Source organism: Melospiza melodia, chromosome 8 (genome assembly GCF_035770615.1).
Source record: "Melospiza melodia melodia isolate bMelMel2 chromosome 8, bMelMel2.pri, whole genome shotgun sequence".
In the NCBI taxonomy this organism is placed as follows: Eukaryota; Metazoa; Chordata; class Aves; order Passeriformes; family Passerellidae; genus Melospiza; species Melospiza melodia.
The window spans coordinates 14,502,241-14,519,776 of NC_086201.1; the positions used below are offsets into that span (position 1 = coordinate 14,502,241).

The 17,536-nt window shown below is 48.0% G+C and overlaps 1 protein-coding gene across 1 annotated transcript; it reads left to right on the forward strand.

Moving 5' to 3' along the window:
* The first annotated feature begins 3,416 nt into the window (after positions 1 to 3,416).
* On the forward strand, positions 3,417 to 6,623 carry RPL37A (ribosomal protein L37a). Its single transcript, XM_063161861.1, has 4 exons — positions 3,417 to 3,510; positions 4,417 to 4,545; positions 5,755 to 5,837; positions 6,465 to 6,623. Exons 1-4 carry the CDS (start codon positions 3,508 to 3,510, stop codon positions 6,526 to 6,528), a joined length of 279 nt encoding a protein of 92 aa, XP_063017931.1. The 5' UTR covers positions 3,417 to 3,507; the 3' UTR covers positions 6,529 to 6,623.
* The last annotated feature ends 10,913 nt before the right edge of the window (positions 6,624 to 17,536 follow it).

Below are 17,536 nucleotides of genomic sequence, written 5' to 3' on the forward strand. Positions count from 1 at the left end.
CTTGATGTTTGGTGGAGGTGGGGAAGAGGAGGGAAAAGAGGAAGTTACCACCTTGAGCTAAGTAATGTAGCTGTTTGCCACTAAGTATGCATTACCTGTTTTAGGCACATGTCTGCCTCGGCACACTCATCTCTGGCCTCATGCTGAATATTAGGATCTGCTCCATGGCATGTGCTGCTTCTATCAGCAGAGGGGGAAGCTTGTGCTGACTGCCAGGGGTTAACCCTGACTGGGGTGGGTGGGTGGGGGGGTGGGTGTTTTCTTCAAGACTTGACTGATTTCTACAGGTGAATGATGAGAAGGGGACACAGGCAGACTTTTGCTCTTGTTTTGTAAGAAACTGGTTCTGGACTGAACTGTTTAAATTAAAAAGAATTGTTCTAGGTTGTGTACCAAACTTTTGGTACTTTCTCTATTTTAGCATTCCATCTCCCAGTTGGCTGTGTTTTACACTGTAATCTGTACAAAAGGTGGCAAACTGAAGGCTTACATTTATCTCCTGGAGGCCAGTAGCTAACGTGCTGTGGAGGTGATGTGCTCGGCTCTGTGCAGGTACCAGACAAAAATACCTCTTGTAAGGCAGAGGAAAAAAATGTTTGTGCTGTCAGATCAACCTGGTAACATTAGGTATTCCTTCCTGCATTGAAGGGTTTGATTGTTCCATTTTCAGCTGGTGAGGTCATGGAAATGCCCCACAGGCTGCATGTACAGTTGTGCTGCATTTCATTCGTGCCTGCAGATGGTGCTTTGGGGTGTGAGCAGTGGCAAGGGGTGTTGTGGCTGGAGGAAATGCTTTATCTCTGGGTTTGAGGCTGAGTTAACCATCACTGCTCTTACTTCAAGAGCTGCCCAGGTGATGAAGACACACTTTTTGACATTTTATAATGTCTGTCATCTTAAACACATAGTATTTAATCTTTCTGTAGGATGAGTGATCTTTCTACTTGCAAAGTGGGTTGTTCTGAGTAAGGGGTGAGAAATGTTGCTGTCTGCTGACTGAAAAACAAAAATGCAAAAGGCCTTATTTATGTACCCATATTGTTGTCTCCTATAGGAGTAGTTCTCTTCTTTGTAAAGCTGCAGCTGTTTCAAAACAGTACTTTCCTAAGATACACTGAAAGTATCCTTGGAGAATTCTGCTTCTTATTAACTTGATTCATCTTGTTTGTATGTTGATAAATCCCTTTTAGAGAAATGCCAGGTGAACCTTCCCTTTGTTAGGACATATAAAATCTCAGCTGGTTTGCTGCCCAGATACAGAGGTTTTTCAGATACACCTGAGATCCACTTTTTATCCTTACTACATGAAAAAGGGGAGAAGAAGCTTGCAGGAAAGTGCTGTTAGTGATTACTTCAAGGGACTGGAAGGACTGCAGGCCTTACTCCAATGGCACCATTAGTCAATCATTTATCTGGTGAGGAGGTGGCTGGGCAGCTGGCAGCAGGCTCAGACAGGATCTCCAAGGCTTGCTGAAGAACTCTGCAAGGCAGTGTGCAGGATGGGACCCACAGCAGGCTCGGGAACATGGAGCACTCCTGGGCCTCCTGCACCTGCCAGCTGAAGATGGTAGAGCTGTATCTTTTTGGCATCATCTAAAACCAGCAGAGGAAAGGGAAGGACTCATCTCACTGGATCTTGGAGCATCTTGCTGTGGCTGGTTGCCTGCTTGTACACCTGCATCAGCGCTCCCACACGTGTTGGAGAAAGGTGTGTTTTCAAGGAGGATGCTAAAACAGCAACAACAGGTTAAAATACATCAATAAACTGGAGCAGTTCCAACTAAGTGTTCAGGCTGGCTAGCTTCGTGACCTGAAAAGTTCAAGGGGGTGGACTATCAAGACATGGCTGTGCTGGCCTGTGTCCTTCATCTTCTCAGTCCCTTGGAAATAAATGTGTGTTTACTTTGGCACTGGGAATGTGCTGTCACCCAGGGTGGCTGGGTTTGGTTGTTGCCAGAGCTCTTTGTGACACTGGTAGATGATGGATATGGCCGTGTGCTGCACTGTCACAGCAAACCTGAACTCTGTACATATAGAGCAGTAGATTCTCTGGATGTGTTGGCTGACAATTTATATTTTTTTAACCATATAGTCACTAGGCAGCCAAAGGAAATTACTTTTTTCTGTTTTCTAATACGTTGGTATCAAAGCTGTATCCTGTGAGTCATCATTGTGACGAGGATCTGAAAAGGGCAGATTTATTCGTAGGATATAGCAAACGAAATTTTGATTCAACTGAGGGAGATATAAATACCATTGCCTAAACCCTTGCTGAGCCCTCATCTCAAACATTGCTCTGGCCCACCAGCTCCCACAAGAGCTTGCAGGGATGAGCAGGGAATGAAGAGCCTGGCATGACAGAGGGCATTAAAAACGTCAGTGTTCAAACCTCAGAGCAAGAGCCAAGAAGGGATGTGACATTTGTGCATGAGCATCTCTTAAAAGTACAGACCCCAGCCAGGGAAAGTAACACAGTGGCTGGGTACATTCGATTCCTTGATTCCCTCTTAGCTAAACAGACTGCAAGAGTGCTGTCCTTGCTTGAGGCAGGCAGGGTGGGTATGGAGGAAAATTACCTGCAGCAATTACCTGGGGACTGGGAAGCTCCGGCCCTCTTCTGGCAGGAGGGGATGGACCGGAGCTTCCTCTGCGCATGGAAAAGCTCTCAGGCTAACTGGATTACATTTCTTAATGGAGGCTAATAAGTTGCTAATCCCCTTACAAGCATTGCAGCTCCGTGGCACTGCTGTATTTTTCCCTGTGTGTTTTGGGACTGGGAATCACCTCTGAAGTGGCACACGAGGGCTTTCAGGGCTGGTGGTTTCAGCACTGGCTAACCCCGAGGAAATTAGGAAATCAGGTTAAGACCTGACCTGATGCCAAAACTCTTGAAACCTCATGGTTTAGGGTTGATATGTTTTATTATAAGCATTCATTCTCGTTGATTTTTATATTTACTTTTTCTGCAGTTCTGGGCACGTTTTCTGTCCCTGTATTGACTTGCTGCTTATCCTCTTTAAAAACGAGCTGAGTGAATGGAACTGCCCAGTTTCCTTTTCTGCTGCGACTTCCGTCGCTGGAAACCCAGGAATGTGAGCTCCGGCGGTGCTGGCGCCCCTGCACCGCCTGGGTCTCACACGGGTTCCACAGGATGGGTCAGGCTGAAGGGACCGCGCTGCTCATCCGCTCGAGCCTCCCTGCTCGAGCAGGGCCCTGACGGAGCACACGGCAGTGTTGCAGCGAGGGAGCCCCCACACTCGAGCAGGGCCCTGACAGAGCACACGGCAGTGTTGCAGCGAGGGAGCCCCCACACGCTCTCGGAGCGGCAGCGCTGAGCCCGCGCTCGGCTGTCTGCCACTCTGTCTGTCCGTCCTGCGGGTTGTGCTCTGTCCCGCTGAGTCCGCGGCCAAGCCCGACCGCCCGGCTCTCCCCGCGTCACTTCCGCCCGCGCCGGCCCGCCCGCGCCTGCGCACTGCCGCTCCCTCTCCGCGTCGGCCCCGGCTAAAGATGGTGAGTGAGCCCGGGCCCCTCCGCCTCCATCGGCCTCCATCCGCGCCGGGACCGCCGCGCTGAGCCCGCGGGACGCGTCCGGGGCAGCTCGGGGCTGGGGATGCGCCGCGTCCCCGAGCCGGCTCCGCGCTGCGTTGTGACAGCGGCTCGCTCGGGTCGGGCGGCCGGAGGGAGGCGGCCTGGGTGAGGGGAATGGCAGCCGGGGCGCGGGCACGGCGGGGCTGCAGCGCTCCGTGTCACCGCCGGCTGGCCCGGGACGGACGGAGCTCTGCTCGGTCTGGGCGGCCCCGGGTGCCCGGCAGGAGCTGCGGGGCTGCGGCAGCACCAGCCCGGTGGCGTTTCATCGCCAGTGCTCCCAGGGGAGGGCAGCGAGGAGGATTGGAGGACTGGAACGGCTCTCATGAGCACAGGCTGGGGGAGTTGGGCCTGTTCAGCCTCAGAAGAGGCGATTGAGAGGGGATTTCATTATATAAATGTATATAATTAGATAGTTAAAATAGCGTACGGATATTATCTCTCCTGTCAAGAGGCAGGAGCCAGGCTCTTCTGGTGGTGCCAAACCGTAGGACAAACGGGCAGACACCGATGCACAGCAAGTCCCACCTGAGCACGGGGATGAACTTCGCTGTGCAGTGACCGAGCACTGAGGGGTGTGGAGTGTCCCTCAGTGGGATACTCGGGAACAGCCTGGGTGCGCTCCTGCGCCGTGTGCTCCGGGCCGATCTGCTTGAGCAGGCAGGCTGGACCAGGTGGCCCTTCCAGCCGCACCCTGTGCATACTCAGTTTTCCCAGGCCGCAGCCCGGCTGTAGGTGCTCAGCACTCAGTTGCCATGCTGGGAGAGGGGAGCAGCGAGGAGAAAGCTGTCTCTGTAGGGCTGGAGCTCATTCTGGTTTGCCTCCCCACAGGCCAAGCGCACCAAGAAGGTCGGGATCGTGGGTAAATATGGGACCCGTTACGGTGCATCTCTTAGGAAAATGGTGAAGAAGATTGAAATCAGCCAGCATGCCAAGTATACCTGCTCCTTCTGTGGCAAGGTGAGAGAGCTCCTTCCCCCCAAAAATGTCTTTAAAAATCGCATTGTTGTTGATGCCAGAAAGGTGCATCAACAGTAATTTTTGTACTGAAGAGAAACGTGCCTGGTTGCAAGACGGGGACTAGTGTGTAGTGAGCTTTAAGCTGCTGTCAGAGTCCTTGAAAAAGAGAGTAGACATTTCACATGAATGTTTAGTAGTAGTTAAATGAAAACAAACATTATTACATTTCATGATGCAAAAGAGTGAGCAATGTTGCCATATTATATGTTTTACATAATTAATAAAAGAAACCTGACAGAATTGAAGCATCACAGTTGTTATCTTGATAGTTAAGGCTTAACTTGGACGTTTTTTCCCCTTTTGTAACTTTCTACAGCTTACCTGGCAGAGGAACAGAGCTTGCTTTTTCTACTTTAAACTTCTGATGGCAGTTGCTTACTTTTGTGTGCTGTATAACTCTGGATGGGGAAGAATTTCTGATAGAAAGTGATCTTACCTGCATGTGTACATAATTAAAATTTGCTGTTAGATCTAGTTTTTGACAGTTTGAAAGGTCCATCACCTTATGCTTTGCACAGATATTTTTATTGCTGTTTGTAGAGTAGGAATCTCTAAATTGTCTGGAAATGTAAAAATATTTTCATCATGGGGTTTTTACTTGCTTTGATTTGTTGTTGGGTTTTTGTTTGTTTTTAACTTACTGCTTTTCATATATGAAGTGAGAATGTTCATAGTTTGCAGAGCGGCCTAAATCAGGCATAGGTGTGGGCAAGCCTGTTGTCACCTCTGCAGGGTGAGGGATTCCTGCCTGGGGAGGGAGTTCTGTACCCACCACTCACTCAGATGCTGTTGGAAGTGGGTCTGGTTGAGCAAGCTGGGCTTGCCCAGGGAGTCCTGGGAACAGTGGGGTTACATGAGCACCAAACCAGAGAGAATATCAGTTGCTATAACCAAGGTAGCTCCTTACTGTTTTTCTCCTTCACAATAAGCTGAAGTTTTGATGATGCCTTCAGAAATGACCCAGTTCATATCTGAATGCAAAAGTGTTTCAGAAGTGTCTGCAGAATTTGAGTAAAAGGATTGTCTATCCCTTTCTTGTCTAAACTTGGCTTGTAGGAGTGCTGTGAAGGCCTTGCCTGAAGTTTCTTGTTCGGCTTTTTCAGCTGATGGAGAGTGACTTTATTTTTTTTCTTTGTAATTCTGTTCCAGACCAAGATGAAGAGGAAGGCTGTGGGTATCTGGCACTGCGGGTCCTGCATGAAGACAGTTGCTGGTGGTGCCTGGACTTACAAGTAAGGAAATGAAGGAGCTCTAATCAGTATTTATTCTCACATAGCTGTGGCATAATACAGCTTTTGACTTATTTTTTTTTTTTTTTCATTTTGATCTACTAATCGTTAAGTGGATCTGTCTTGAGATAGTAATGGGGGAAGTTGCCTGTTTTGTTAAAATTTGATTGCTATTCTTTGCAATAGGCAAAGCCAGATTTATTCCAAGATAAGGTATTTTCATGTTTTGCTTTTGTTGTAAAAGCAAAAAAATTGAGTTATAATACCCTTTATTGTGAGGGTGCAGTTGCTTGCTCCCCTTGTTTGCTCCTTCCCCCACAATCCTGTAGAAGACACTCCTGCCCCACATGCGTGTAGCAGTTGTGAGGGACCTGAGCCCACACGTTGGTGCTCGTGGTCAGTGCATGACTGGGAGATTGGGGTTGGGATGCAGCCTCTGGAGTTCCATGTGCTTTGTGGAGCCAGGCCTACGCTGTGTTGTGAGGAAAAATTAAAATCAAAGTGGAGTTAGACCCTGTTTGACAGCGCAGTCAGATCATAACAGTTGGAAATGATAAGTGCTTTCTCAAAAATAAACAACACCAGCACAGTTGTTCTGCCACATGCAAATGACTCTGCTTCTCCCTCCAGTACCACCTCTGCAGTGACAGTCAAATCTGCCATCAGAAGACTGAAGGAACTGAAAGACCAGTAGAAGCTACTTCCTGTTCTCCTTGTGAAACATCCTTTTTCCTCCACTGTCAAGAGCTATCCTTTTATCAATAAAAGGATGATGATGGAGTGGAATAATTTTTGTCTTTTCTGCAAAAAGTCCTGTCTGTTATGTATGGTGAGTGCCAGGTGCCCACCAAAGCTGCCCCGTCATTGCCTTCCTCTACTGAACAAGGGAGAGAAAACAGAATGAAAGGTCTGTGGGGTGAGATAAGGGCAGGGAGAGATGCCTCACCAGCTACTGTCATGCGCAAAACAGACCAACCTGGGAAATCAGTTTAATTTATTACCAATTGTATCAGGGTAGGATAATGAGAAATAAGACCAAATGTTAATTCTAATCACCCTCCCTTCTTCCAAGCCCCAGCTTTACTCTTCTTGCCCTCCCCAGCAGCTGCACAGGGGGATGAGGAAAGGGGGCTGAGTCCGTCACATGCTGACTCTGCTGCTCCAGCTTCCTCAGGGGGAGAGCTCCTCTCAGTTCCTCTGCTCCAGCGTGGGTCCCTCATGGCATCCCAGGTCCTGCCAGCAAACCTGCTCCTCGTGGGCTCCTGGGCTCTTTTCTCTGCAGGGCACAGGTCCTGCCGCAGGCCTGCTGCACTGCAGGCTTCCTGCAGTGTCACAGCCTCCTTTGGACAGCCCTGCTTCAGCATGGAGCCTCCATGGGCTGTAGGACTGGGATGGCAGATTCATTTTAGAATAATTTGGTTGCAGTGGAAAGGAGGTATGTAGCTGTTTTGGTTAGCTATAGAGAGAGCACCATAAAAGTATGAAAAATACATATGTAAGCAAATAATGGGAAAAAAACCAGTAAAATGTGAAAAACACCACCACCCGTGGATCCAGTGACAAGACTTGATTGTGGGTGACTTCAATGTCCCTTAGTCGAGATGATGGTCACAGTTTGTGCGAGGTGGGGGAGCCCCTGAAACACAGAAGTTCACTGGGTTAGTATCTTCAGGTGTGGTGGCAGTGCCCAGGTTCCTCCCCTGAGGGGGGTGGGCTGTCCACTGGATGTAACATTGTGGGTCAGGTGCAGTCCAGGCCCTAAATGGGTCTGGGGGTGCCTCGGGGGTCTTTGATGGTTTATGACCAAGCCGTGACAGCTGCCTCACATCATCCTCGCTGAGGCAGGAATGAATGCTGTCATGCCTACCCGTGCATGTGAGTGTCCCAGTACCTTTCAGGGGAGGGAGGAAAGGGAGGAGGAGTTTTACATCTCAGCCAGTGGTGTAAGGGAGGACATTTGCATGCTAAAAAGAATTTTCCCATCTCGAAGGATCTGCTGCTCAATGCCCTTCTCCCTCACCTGGCTCAAAACCAGTTTGTTGCTAAACAAAAGTTGATTTAAAGTCCTGCACCTCACCAGCTGCTTTTGGAAAGGCTGATTGTGTCATTAACCCTTAAAATTTCAGTCTCTCAAAGGTGCCTGGAGCATCTCCTGTTTCTGCTGCAGTGGCCTGGGCACCTCCAGGCCTGTTCCTCTCATACTCTCACTGCCCTCTCTGGCTGCAATTGCTGTTGGGGTTTTTTTCTCCTTTAATCTGTTACCCCAGACACCACCATCACTGCCAATGGGCTCCTCCTTGGCGAGTGGTGGGAGACATTGGAGTGGGCTGACACTGGTTTTGTCAGGCAGGGGAAGCTTCTGGCAGCTTCTCCCAGAGGCTGCCCTGCAGCCCTCCCACTGCCAAACCTTGCCATGCAAACCCAGTGCACTGCTCTGTATTTATGGGTCTAACTATGGGGACACTAGCAGTGCTATCCAGTAGTTTGAGTGGCCCTGGTTACTGGGGAAGCCATTAAAAACCACTTTCCTTTCTAGTTAATTGCACATTTTGTTGCTTGAATGCGCTGAGGTGAATGTGAGGAAGGCTTAAATAACTTGGAGAAGCCTGGCTCATCTTGGTATGTCCTTCACATCTGTACCTCGAGGAATAGAGTAGAGCTCAAGGAATGGAGGAATGGGCAGATGTAAGGGGGGGAAGAGAGAACACATAAAACATCTCTGCCTTTTCCCACTTCTTCAAGAAACTGGGCGATGTGCTGCAAGATGGCTGGTGCTGCTAATCCTTCAGCACTTCACAGAGATAGATGTGGAGTGTTCTGGTGTGTGCAGATCTCGGGGTTACCCCACCTGAACACTTTGCTCCCTGGTCTGGTAGCAGGCTCTCATGTCCAGATGTTTGAGTCACCTAATCCACACTGAGTTGCAACAATAAATTTTCATGTTAAGCCAATCCTTTGGGCATTCAGTCTTGTTGAAAAAGCTGCTGTTTGAGTTAATAAGTGCCTCCAAATAATCCATTTAAACTGTCAAGATGCTGGAATATCTTTTATGGTCTGACTTGTGAGTTTCAATTTGGTTTTATCTGGGTTTTTTTTTGGTGGCTGCATCTCCCATCCCTAGCAATACAGGTCAGAAAACAAAAGTCCTGTTAATAACTTTGGTTATTAACAAAATTTATAAACATTTTTTCTGCTGGAGGAAAAATAGCAAGAAAGTAGCAGAGTTGCTTATTTTTATTCCAAATTAAGCTTTACATGGATTTGGGGAGTGATAAGCCACAGCAATAATGATTCATTAAAGAGCCTGACATCTTCAAAATATTAATTCAAAGCTGGACCTAAGTAGGAACTTTTTCCCAAGCTGCAAAAAGTCTGTGGCTCACAAGTTTGACTTCAGTCACCTGAACTTGTTTTCCAAACTTTTCATTTTTCCTTTTAATTCGGTGCTTCAAACTTCCCTTACTAAAGTCAATTCATGCATTCAGGTATCTGGTGTCATTGGTATCAATCTGCATATCCTCATATCCCAGCTGGCTTGGTGGTGTAACGCCTTCCCTGGGAAGCCAGTTGCAGTGCCCACCCGCTCCCTGGGTGAAGAACCTTTTCCTAATATCCAGCTTAAACCTCCCCTGACAACTTAATTATGTTCCTCTGGGTCCTGTTACTGACCACCAGAGAGATCAGCCCCTGCCCCGTGGGAATGTTGCATCCTCTCATGGGCAGGACAGTGTGGTTCTGCACATTGCTTTTTATTCTTGATTCAGTGTGCTTGGGTCACATTTCCAGGTGGTGAGACATGACTCTGTACACCTCTGTGCTTTCTTCATTAATGCAGAGGTCGTAATTGAAGTACAGGTTTCTGATGAAGCTTTCTCAACTGCTCTAAGTATGAATGGCTATTCATTAACAGGTGCAGAGGATATGTTTCACTGTGTTGATACCCCAGGATGGCCGCACAGGTATCTTATCTGAGACGACTTCTACTCCTGCTGAGGAGGTTATTAGTTCCCTTTGGATTTATATTTGCAGAGGTTGGAGCTGGGCAGGGTAGAAATACAAAGACGAGATAAGGATGTGAGACGATCTTTTTGACCTGGATTGTGTGGTCCTACCTTGTGTGGTCATCCCTAGCCCTGTGGGATGGGCTGTGCCCACAGCTCCCCTGGGCATCTTATGCCGTGGTACCCCGGCGTGCTTCTCGGCAGAGGCGTTCTGCGTGGGTGAATCTTCGAGGCAGCCAGTGCCATTTCCCCGAAGTGAGGCAGGCAGGAGGAGGGAGGGATGCGCTGGCAATGCTGCGAGCGGCCAGCGGGCGCCACTGCCGCTCTGCTGCGCGGCCGCTGCATCCCCGGCTCCGCGGCATCCCCGGCTCCGCGGCATCCCCGGCTCCGCTGCATCCCCGGCTCCGCTGCATCCCCGGCTCCGCGGCATCCCCGGCTCCGCGGCATCCCCGGCTCCGCTGCATCCCCGGCTCCGCTGCATCCCCCGGCTCCGCTGCATCCCCGGCTCTGCTGCATCCCCCGGCTCCGCTGCATCCCCCGGCTCCGCTGCATCCCCCCCGTCAGCGGCTCCGCGCCCCTGGGCTCCGGCCACAGCTGCTCAGCTCAGCGGCTCCTGCTCCCCCCACAAAACACATCATAGCATTCTCTTCGATTGTCTGTGACAGAAGGCATCGGGAGGTTAAAATAGGAAAGGGCAGGTTGGACATGAGGATTTTGTAGTCATTTGTCACCTCTAGCAAAGCTGAATTTGTGTCAGTGCTTGTCGCAGACATCTTTTGTAAAAAATCCTTTCCTGAGGATTTTTCCTCCTGAGAAGCTGAGAGGCCTCAGGAACAAAATGTAAACAATGGTTACCTGCTGCTGTGGAATGCAACAGGTGCATCTGTGATTGGTCTCATGTGGTTGGTTGTAATTAATGGCCAATCACAGTCAGCTGGCTTGGACACAGAGCCCGAGCCACAAGCCTTTGTTATCATTCTTGACTATTCTATTCTTAGCTAGCCTTCTGATGAAACCTTTTCTTCTATTCTTTTAGTATAGTTTTAATGTAATATATATAATAAAATAATAAACCAAGCCTTCTAAAACATGGAGTCAGATCCTTCATCTCTTCCCTCATCCAAGAACCCCTGTGAACACCATCACAAGTTCTCAATCCAAATGCTGTGTATATACTAGGAGAAATTTACATTGACAGCTATGTGATTCAGCCAGGTGGTTCTCCAAATTTGGCATTTCCTCTGGGAATCTAGGGTGAAAACAGGAATTCTAAACAATATTGCTTACTGCTTTCAGTACATTTGCTGTTAAACCTTAGTCAGGAACTTGGGTAGAGTTGTCTTAGATGCTGTAGCAGCAGAGAGCTGATACCTGTCCTGGAAGGTGTGAGCTTATGGCAATGCCAGACTCATCTGGATTACAACAGCTCTGGGAACTGGAGAAGGGTTTGATGGAAACTGAGACTTTGAATCTGACTGAATGTTCTGTAGATGTGGCTGTGCAGGTTAGTTTATCTTGGTTACTTTTGAAGAGCAAGTGAGAAGGGGACCTCTTTCTCAGAGCAATCTATCAGTCCCCTGGGATTTTTCTTTCAGGATCAAGGATATAACCTAAGGGGATGGTAGCTGTAATCAGCATGGCATTTCAGGTACCAAAATGTGTTTAGGAGCCCAAAGGAACTTGGAAATAAAAAAAAAAACTGAACAAACTCAGGGCAGCTTTCCTCATTCTGATTTCTGTTAAGTATTTCTTTGTTTCCAAAACAAAATAATTGCTTTGGCTTTTCCCCCTTTGTGCTTCCTGCCCCCTCTTGGTGACCAACGCCCTGTTTGGTCTGTAGGGGATCACAATGCTAAGCCTTGGGGGCACCCCTGGAGCTGTGCCCCATATTAAAGACTGGGAGTTTAGGGCTTACAGGAATGAGAAACCTCAGCCACAGAGGTTGGTTGGTTGCTCTTTCTGCATGTCCTGACTTAAGGGTGGTGTGAACTCAGCCTCTGTGCAGGTGCTCCCTTTTGGTTTGGTGTCTTAGGAATCTGACTGTAACACAGCCTGGCAGTTATAAGCAATGGGCACCATGTTTTAAGGAGCATATTCCAATGTGGTTTCTAACTTTCATGGCCATCAAATGTTTTGTTGTATGGCCAGCTGCTTTCCTCCTTGAGCACAACCAAGGCTCGTTCATGGCCTTCCTAAGCTCCTTCCTCCATGCTGCATCCCTAGGAGATTTCAATGGCACTTCAGAAACAAAAGTGACTGATGCAGGTGAGTCACCTTCCTGGTGCAGACTAACCCTGTCTTGGGACTATCTTCCAGGTCTCTCCCTAGAAAGAAAGGAGATTTCGTGAGGAAGTTTATTGCTGGCTTTGCATGCACCTCAGAACACTGGACAACAAGAGAAGCAGCCAGATTTAGAGAATGATGTGAGCACTACTTCAATGGGCTGCAAGTCACCATCTGATTTTATGTATTATCCTAGCTTCCACATGCTGCTCATCCTACCTGGATTTTCAGCAGCTCCACTTGGGGGACAATTGCATCACAGAGCTGGCCCAGCTCCTATGGATGAAGCCAGTCCTATGGGTGACATCTCTCTGCTACCCAGCTATGCAGCAGGGCTCCCAGCTTTCCTTGGAAAAATGGCTCCTTAAAGGATGCTACAAAATGATTTGCAGCGGCATGAGATTGTGTATTTCCAACAGCTTGAGGTGCCTGCTTGAAGCTGGCCCCAGTGCTCTGGAAGTGGGCAGTTGCCACCGGTAACACATCCTTGCTCCGAGTATTTGATCTCAGCGGATGTCTTTTGAGCCACGGAGTGTGGCTGAGTTGTGGATATGCCTCAGGTGCCCTTATTAGATGCCTGGATGCATTTTGAAAATGGCTGCTTAGAAAATGTCTAATTGCTATTCCACATATTCAAAAAGCTTTTTTTTCTCTTGTCAAGGCTTTGGCATGCCTTGGATTGCTAAATATACTTTCCTCTTGCAAATTCTTGGCAGGAATCTGTGTAAGGAATCATGCCAAGCAGTCTCTTCAAATGTTAACAAGCTCATCGGTGTGGCTTTCCCAGTGCAGGGTTTGTGCTCTTTTTTTTTTCCACCTTCCTTCCCAAAAAACCCCAACCCTTCTTTTTGTACACTGTTGCTCTAAGCACATGAACTATGGCAGCTCTGCAAGAAAGGATTTTTCTAACCAGAGCCAAAAAAAAGTGCTTGATTCGTGTTCAACAGTTTGGTGTCACAGCCCTGCTCAACCTCCCGGGCTCCTGTTGAGTAGGACGCATGGATTTCGGGGTGCTTGTGGAAAACCTAATCCATTTCCTCTCCTCCTTTGCCATTCTTGCTTTTCCTCTGTTCTTAGCAAGCTGGACTGTGTTCTTGCATGGCAATTGTAGATTTGATGTCTTTCTTCCAGTAGCCTATTAGCAAGTGAATGAGGTTGTCATGCTCCCCTTTTGTTTCCTCCCCAGCGCTTATCCGGGTGCAGAAGCAGCCCTAGAGGTGGTGCCTGCAGCCGGGCAGGACCCGAGATTAGAGCTTCAGACCGGGCTGCTCCTCTCCCTCTGCCCCAGGCAAAGAGCAGCGCTGCTCTGGCATCCGGAATTTACAAAGCAAAGAAAGCAGCGAGAAGCCAGAGCAGCACCTCTGGAAACCTCAATGTCTCCCTGAAGGAAGCCTTACCCTGGGACAGTCGGCATTCATCAATCAGTGTGAGGTTACACATCCCCCTTTGGCTTCACTGCAGACAATCCTGCCTGAGCATTTGGAGAGCTTTGCCCCTGATTTGCTCTCCTGGCCTTCAATCATCTGATGGACACACCTTGAGAGCAAGCCTTTGTGTCCAGGCTGGGGGGTTAGATTCCCCTCCCTGTACTCAGTCCTACCTCCTCTTCATGGAGAGGATGTTCCATGTGGGATGCAGGGAAGGTGCTGCAGAGGAATTGGTTGTGGGGCCAGAGCCTGAGTGCATCACACTGCAGCCCGGAATGAGCAGTGGGTGTTATTGAAGGGACCTCTGCTCACACTGAGGAATATTTATTTATAACTCATGAGTTTAGTTTCAGGAATTTGCTCTGTGACCCTTCTCCATTTCTTTGATTAAACCTCCTATTGTAAGACGAGAGTTTTATTTTGCAGTCCTTCCCCACCCTGAGACAAATGTCCTGCAAGTCACAGCTTTGCTCTGCCCTTCAGGCAATTCTGGAACAGCTTCAGCTCTCTGTAAGTGTGCAGAGAGAACCTGATTCCTTCAAGTAAACATACTTGATGCTAAGTGATGGGCCAAGAGGGCACTTGCCTTTTTCACTGAATATACTTCTTCAAAGTTGTCACCCACTACTGGGCCTCACCTTTGAAGGAAGACATTCTGATGCAAAGGATTGTCTCTAATATCCCAGCTGTGAGGGCAAGTTGATTGCTTGAAGATAGGATCTTGGGCTCTATCAGTCATGTCTTCTTCCATTCAAGTGGTTGCATTTGAAACTGTCCCTACTATTACTATGATGGATTAGATTTGAGATTAAAAGGCAAATCTGTAAAGGGAACATTAAAAAAACCCTTAAATGGAAACTAGACCCAAGTCATGCAAGGAAAGAAGAGGAACAAATAAATAATCTAGGCATTAAACAATTAATTTTTAACCTTAGTCAGCTGAAGATGTATTTGTCTTTTTGCATGAGGAATATGAAACTGCGAGTTCCTGTAGCAAGCAGGAGATGCTGGTTCCAAAGTAGGTCCACCTCTGACAGAAATGCTCAGAAATGCTGTGGTGCTCCTTGGGGACCTCAGGTGAAGACTGTGCTGGTACCTGTCAAAACAAAGAACAAAACAGTCCAAGAAAAAGATAGAAGATGGTAAACAATCAAACAGATATGGAAGATTCACAGCCCTAAAAACAGGCTTTTTATCTGAGCCCATCAGCAGCCTGGCCATCACTTTGGTTTGGACTATTATTACTGCACCAGTGCTTAGCAGGTGAAGACAATGATGGTTTTACAATATATACCTTCATCAGTCATAAGTCATTTCACATTGCTCACTTGGAGAATATGAGGCATAAGAAATGGTGGTAGAGCTGCTGGTGGTGTTACTTTTTTGCTCTCAGAGGGTAGAGAGTGATTGTACATGGTAATCAGGCTACTTTGTTTGGTCAATGCACTTTCCTGCCCTTTCCTACTGCTTCCCTTCCTTCTCTGGTGTGTTCTCACCTTACATGGACCCCTCCCATGTTGTGAGGCCCTTAAAGCATGGAACATCCTCTTGTTTTGCCCACTGGGGCAAGCTGAGCACAGAGGATCCTGCATGCTGCCTGTTACCTCTGCTCATCTGGAGCATGGAGATCACCCAAGCCTTTGAGAATACATTTCAGGAGCATTCCCTGCCATCACAGCAGGAACTGGTACCTTTGTCAAAGGGAAAACTTGCCATCACTTGCAGAAAAAGGGGTTGCATAGAAATGAGACAGACTCTGGCTTGTGGTTTTGCTCTAAATCAGTTGCATTTTTAACATTCAGAAGCCAACAAAGATGAAAGACTGCTGGTCAACCTCTCTACTCCCTTGGGGAAAAAAGTAAAAAGACTTGATAAATATTTTGCATTAATAAATTCCATTTGTCTTATAAAACAAAGTTTGCCAGCTACCAAAGCAGGAAAAATATTTTACATAACTCTGAGTGCGACGTCTAAAAGGTTGCTATGAGCCTGGTTTGAGCAACTCTTTCCATCTCCCAGAATGTGAAGGAATGCTAATCTTCACCCAAGCTAGGACCAAGCTTGCTGCATGTGTCTGTGTGGTGGTGCCGCTCTGGCTGGCTGCCAGGTGCCCACCAAAGCTGCTTGACTTGACTTGGGGAAATTAATTTAATTTATTGCCAATCAAATCAATGTGAGGTAATGAGAAAATGAAAACCAAACTCTTAAAACACCTTCCTCCCACCCCTTGCTTCTTTCCCAGGCACAACTCCACTCCTGATTTTCTCTCCCTCCTCCATGGCCTCAGGGGCACCACTGCCTCACCATGGTCTTCCCCATGTGCTGCAGGGGAATCTCAGCTCCAGCACCTGGAGCACCTCTTGCCCTTCCTTCTTCACTGAGCTGGTGTCCGTTCCTCTCATTCCTCCCTCTGTTGTGCAGTAACTTCTTTTCTTTCCCTTCCTAAATCCCTTATCCCAGAGGTGCTGCCACCACTGTGGATGGGCTCAGCCTTGGCCAGCTGTGGGTCCATCTTGGAGCTGGCTGACATTGGCTCTGCTGGACACTGGGGAAGCTTCTGGAAGCTTATCACAGAAGCCACCTCTGCTATCAAAACCTTGCCATGCCAACCCATGTACTTTTCTGCCAGACAGTTAGATTTATTGAAGGCTGCTCCAGCAGGTGAGAGGAAAAAGAGATAAAGATGTGTAAGTGTCCCAGAAGCTGTTTGTGAACCCAAACCAATGTCCCTCATTGTGCTGTGGGAACGTTACTATAAAAGGCAGGAAAAGCACAGCTGCCTACTATTATTATTTTGTTATTAATTTTTAAGTGTGATGTTGATTAATCAGTGGAGCAAATTCCCCAGGGATGTTTCTTGGTCTGGACTACCAAGTTTCTGATTCTCAGGGCAGGAATTGAGCACTGGCTGTTCCTGCTGATCCTGACAGGGTCTATGGGATGGTTTGCATCACCGTGCTGTGGTTTCATGTCAGGCTGTGGAGTGTCAGACATCAGCCACAGCATCTCGGGGAGCTGCAGGAGGCTTTGCAAGCCCGCACCCTCAGTCTTGGTTAGCACTTCCTGGCACACAGAAATACAAATTGTTATGAGTGGTAGAAGAAGGAGACACCCAAGCCTCAGACAAGCAGAGTGCAGCTGAGATCTGCCTTCAAATAACAGTCTCAAGACCACTTCAGGTTTAGCACTCGGAGCATTCCAAGCCAAGGCTGCTTTTTTGGCTTTGTAGGATGCAGATCATCACAGCTGACCAACCTCCCTCCACCCTTCCCATCAGTTTTCCCTAGGTATCAGCTTGGCTTGCAGGAGCTGGGGTTGTTTCTCTACTCAGTTTTAGTCCATCTCCTGGTCACCCCTGCCTGCTTCCTTGAAGATGAACTGGCTGCAGCTTTTTGTATGCTTACACTTCCCCTTGAGCCTCCCTTTGCCTTGGGCCATCTGCCACCCGATGATCTTTTGGAAGGAGGGGGTGACCAAAGGCTCACAAGTCTCACAAGTCAATGTCAAGGCCAGGAAATCCTGTGAGTTAAAACACAAAGAAAATGAGGGATGCAGCAGCTCTGGGGGTACAAGAATTGTTTGGAGATTGTCTCTACAAGCATTAAAGCCCCCCAGCCCCACTGCCAGAGATGTGCATGCCAGGAAGATATGCCATGGTGAGCCACTGGGATATGACCATTCTCTCTTGGGAAGGTATTTGAAATGGTTGACTAAAGATTTATCCTGATTTGGGGTGAAAATTTATTTGTGAATCCCAAACAATGTCTCTTGTGGAGCTGTGGGAATGTTGCTATAAAAGTCACAAAAGGCCCAGCTGTCTACGATTATTGTTTTGTTGTTAATTTTTAACAATAAGGGCAATTACCCACTGGAGCAGATCCCCCCCCTGGGATGTTTGTTGGTCTTCAGTATTTAAACTTTGAGGTTCTGTGAGCAGAGACATGTCTAGGGCAAAGTGTATGTACAGCACCGAAAACCTCAGCGCCTTCAG

What these genes read in the sequence shown, in the direction of transcription:
- RPL37A (XM_063161861.1), top strand. An exon ending in CCTGCTCCTTCTGTGGCAAG is followed by an intron (nt 4,546 to 5,754) that starts GTGAGAGAGCTC and finishes ATTCTGTTCCAG; the next exon opens with ACCAAGATGAAGAGGAAGGC. An exon ending in GGTGGTGCCTGGACTTACAA is followed by an intron (nt 5,838 to 6,464) that starts GTAAGGAAATGA and finishes TTCTCCCTCCAG; the next exon opens with TACCACCTCTGCAGTGACAG.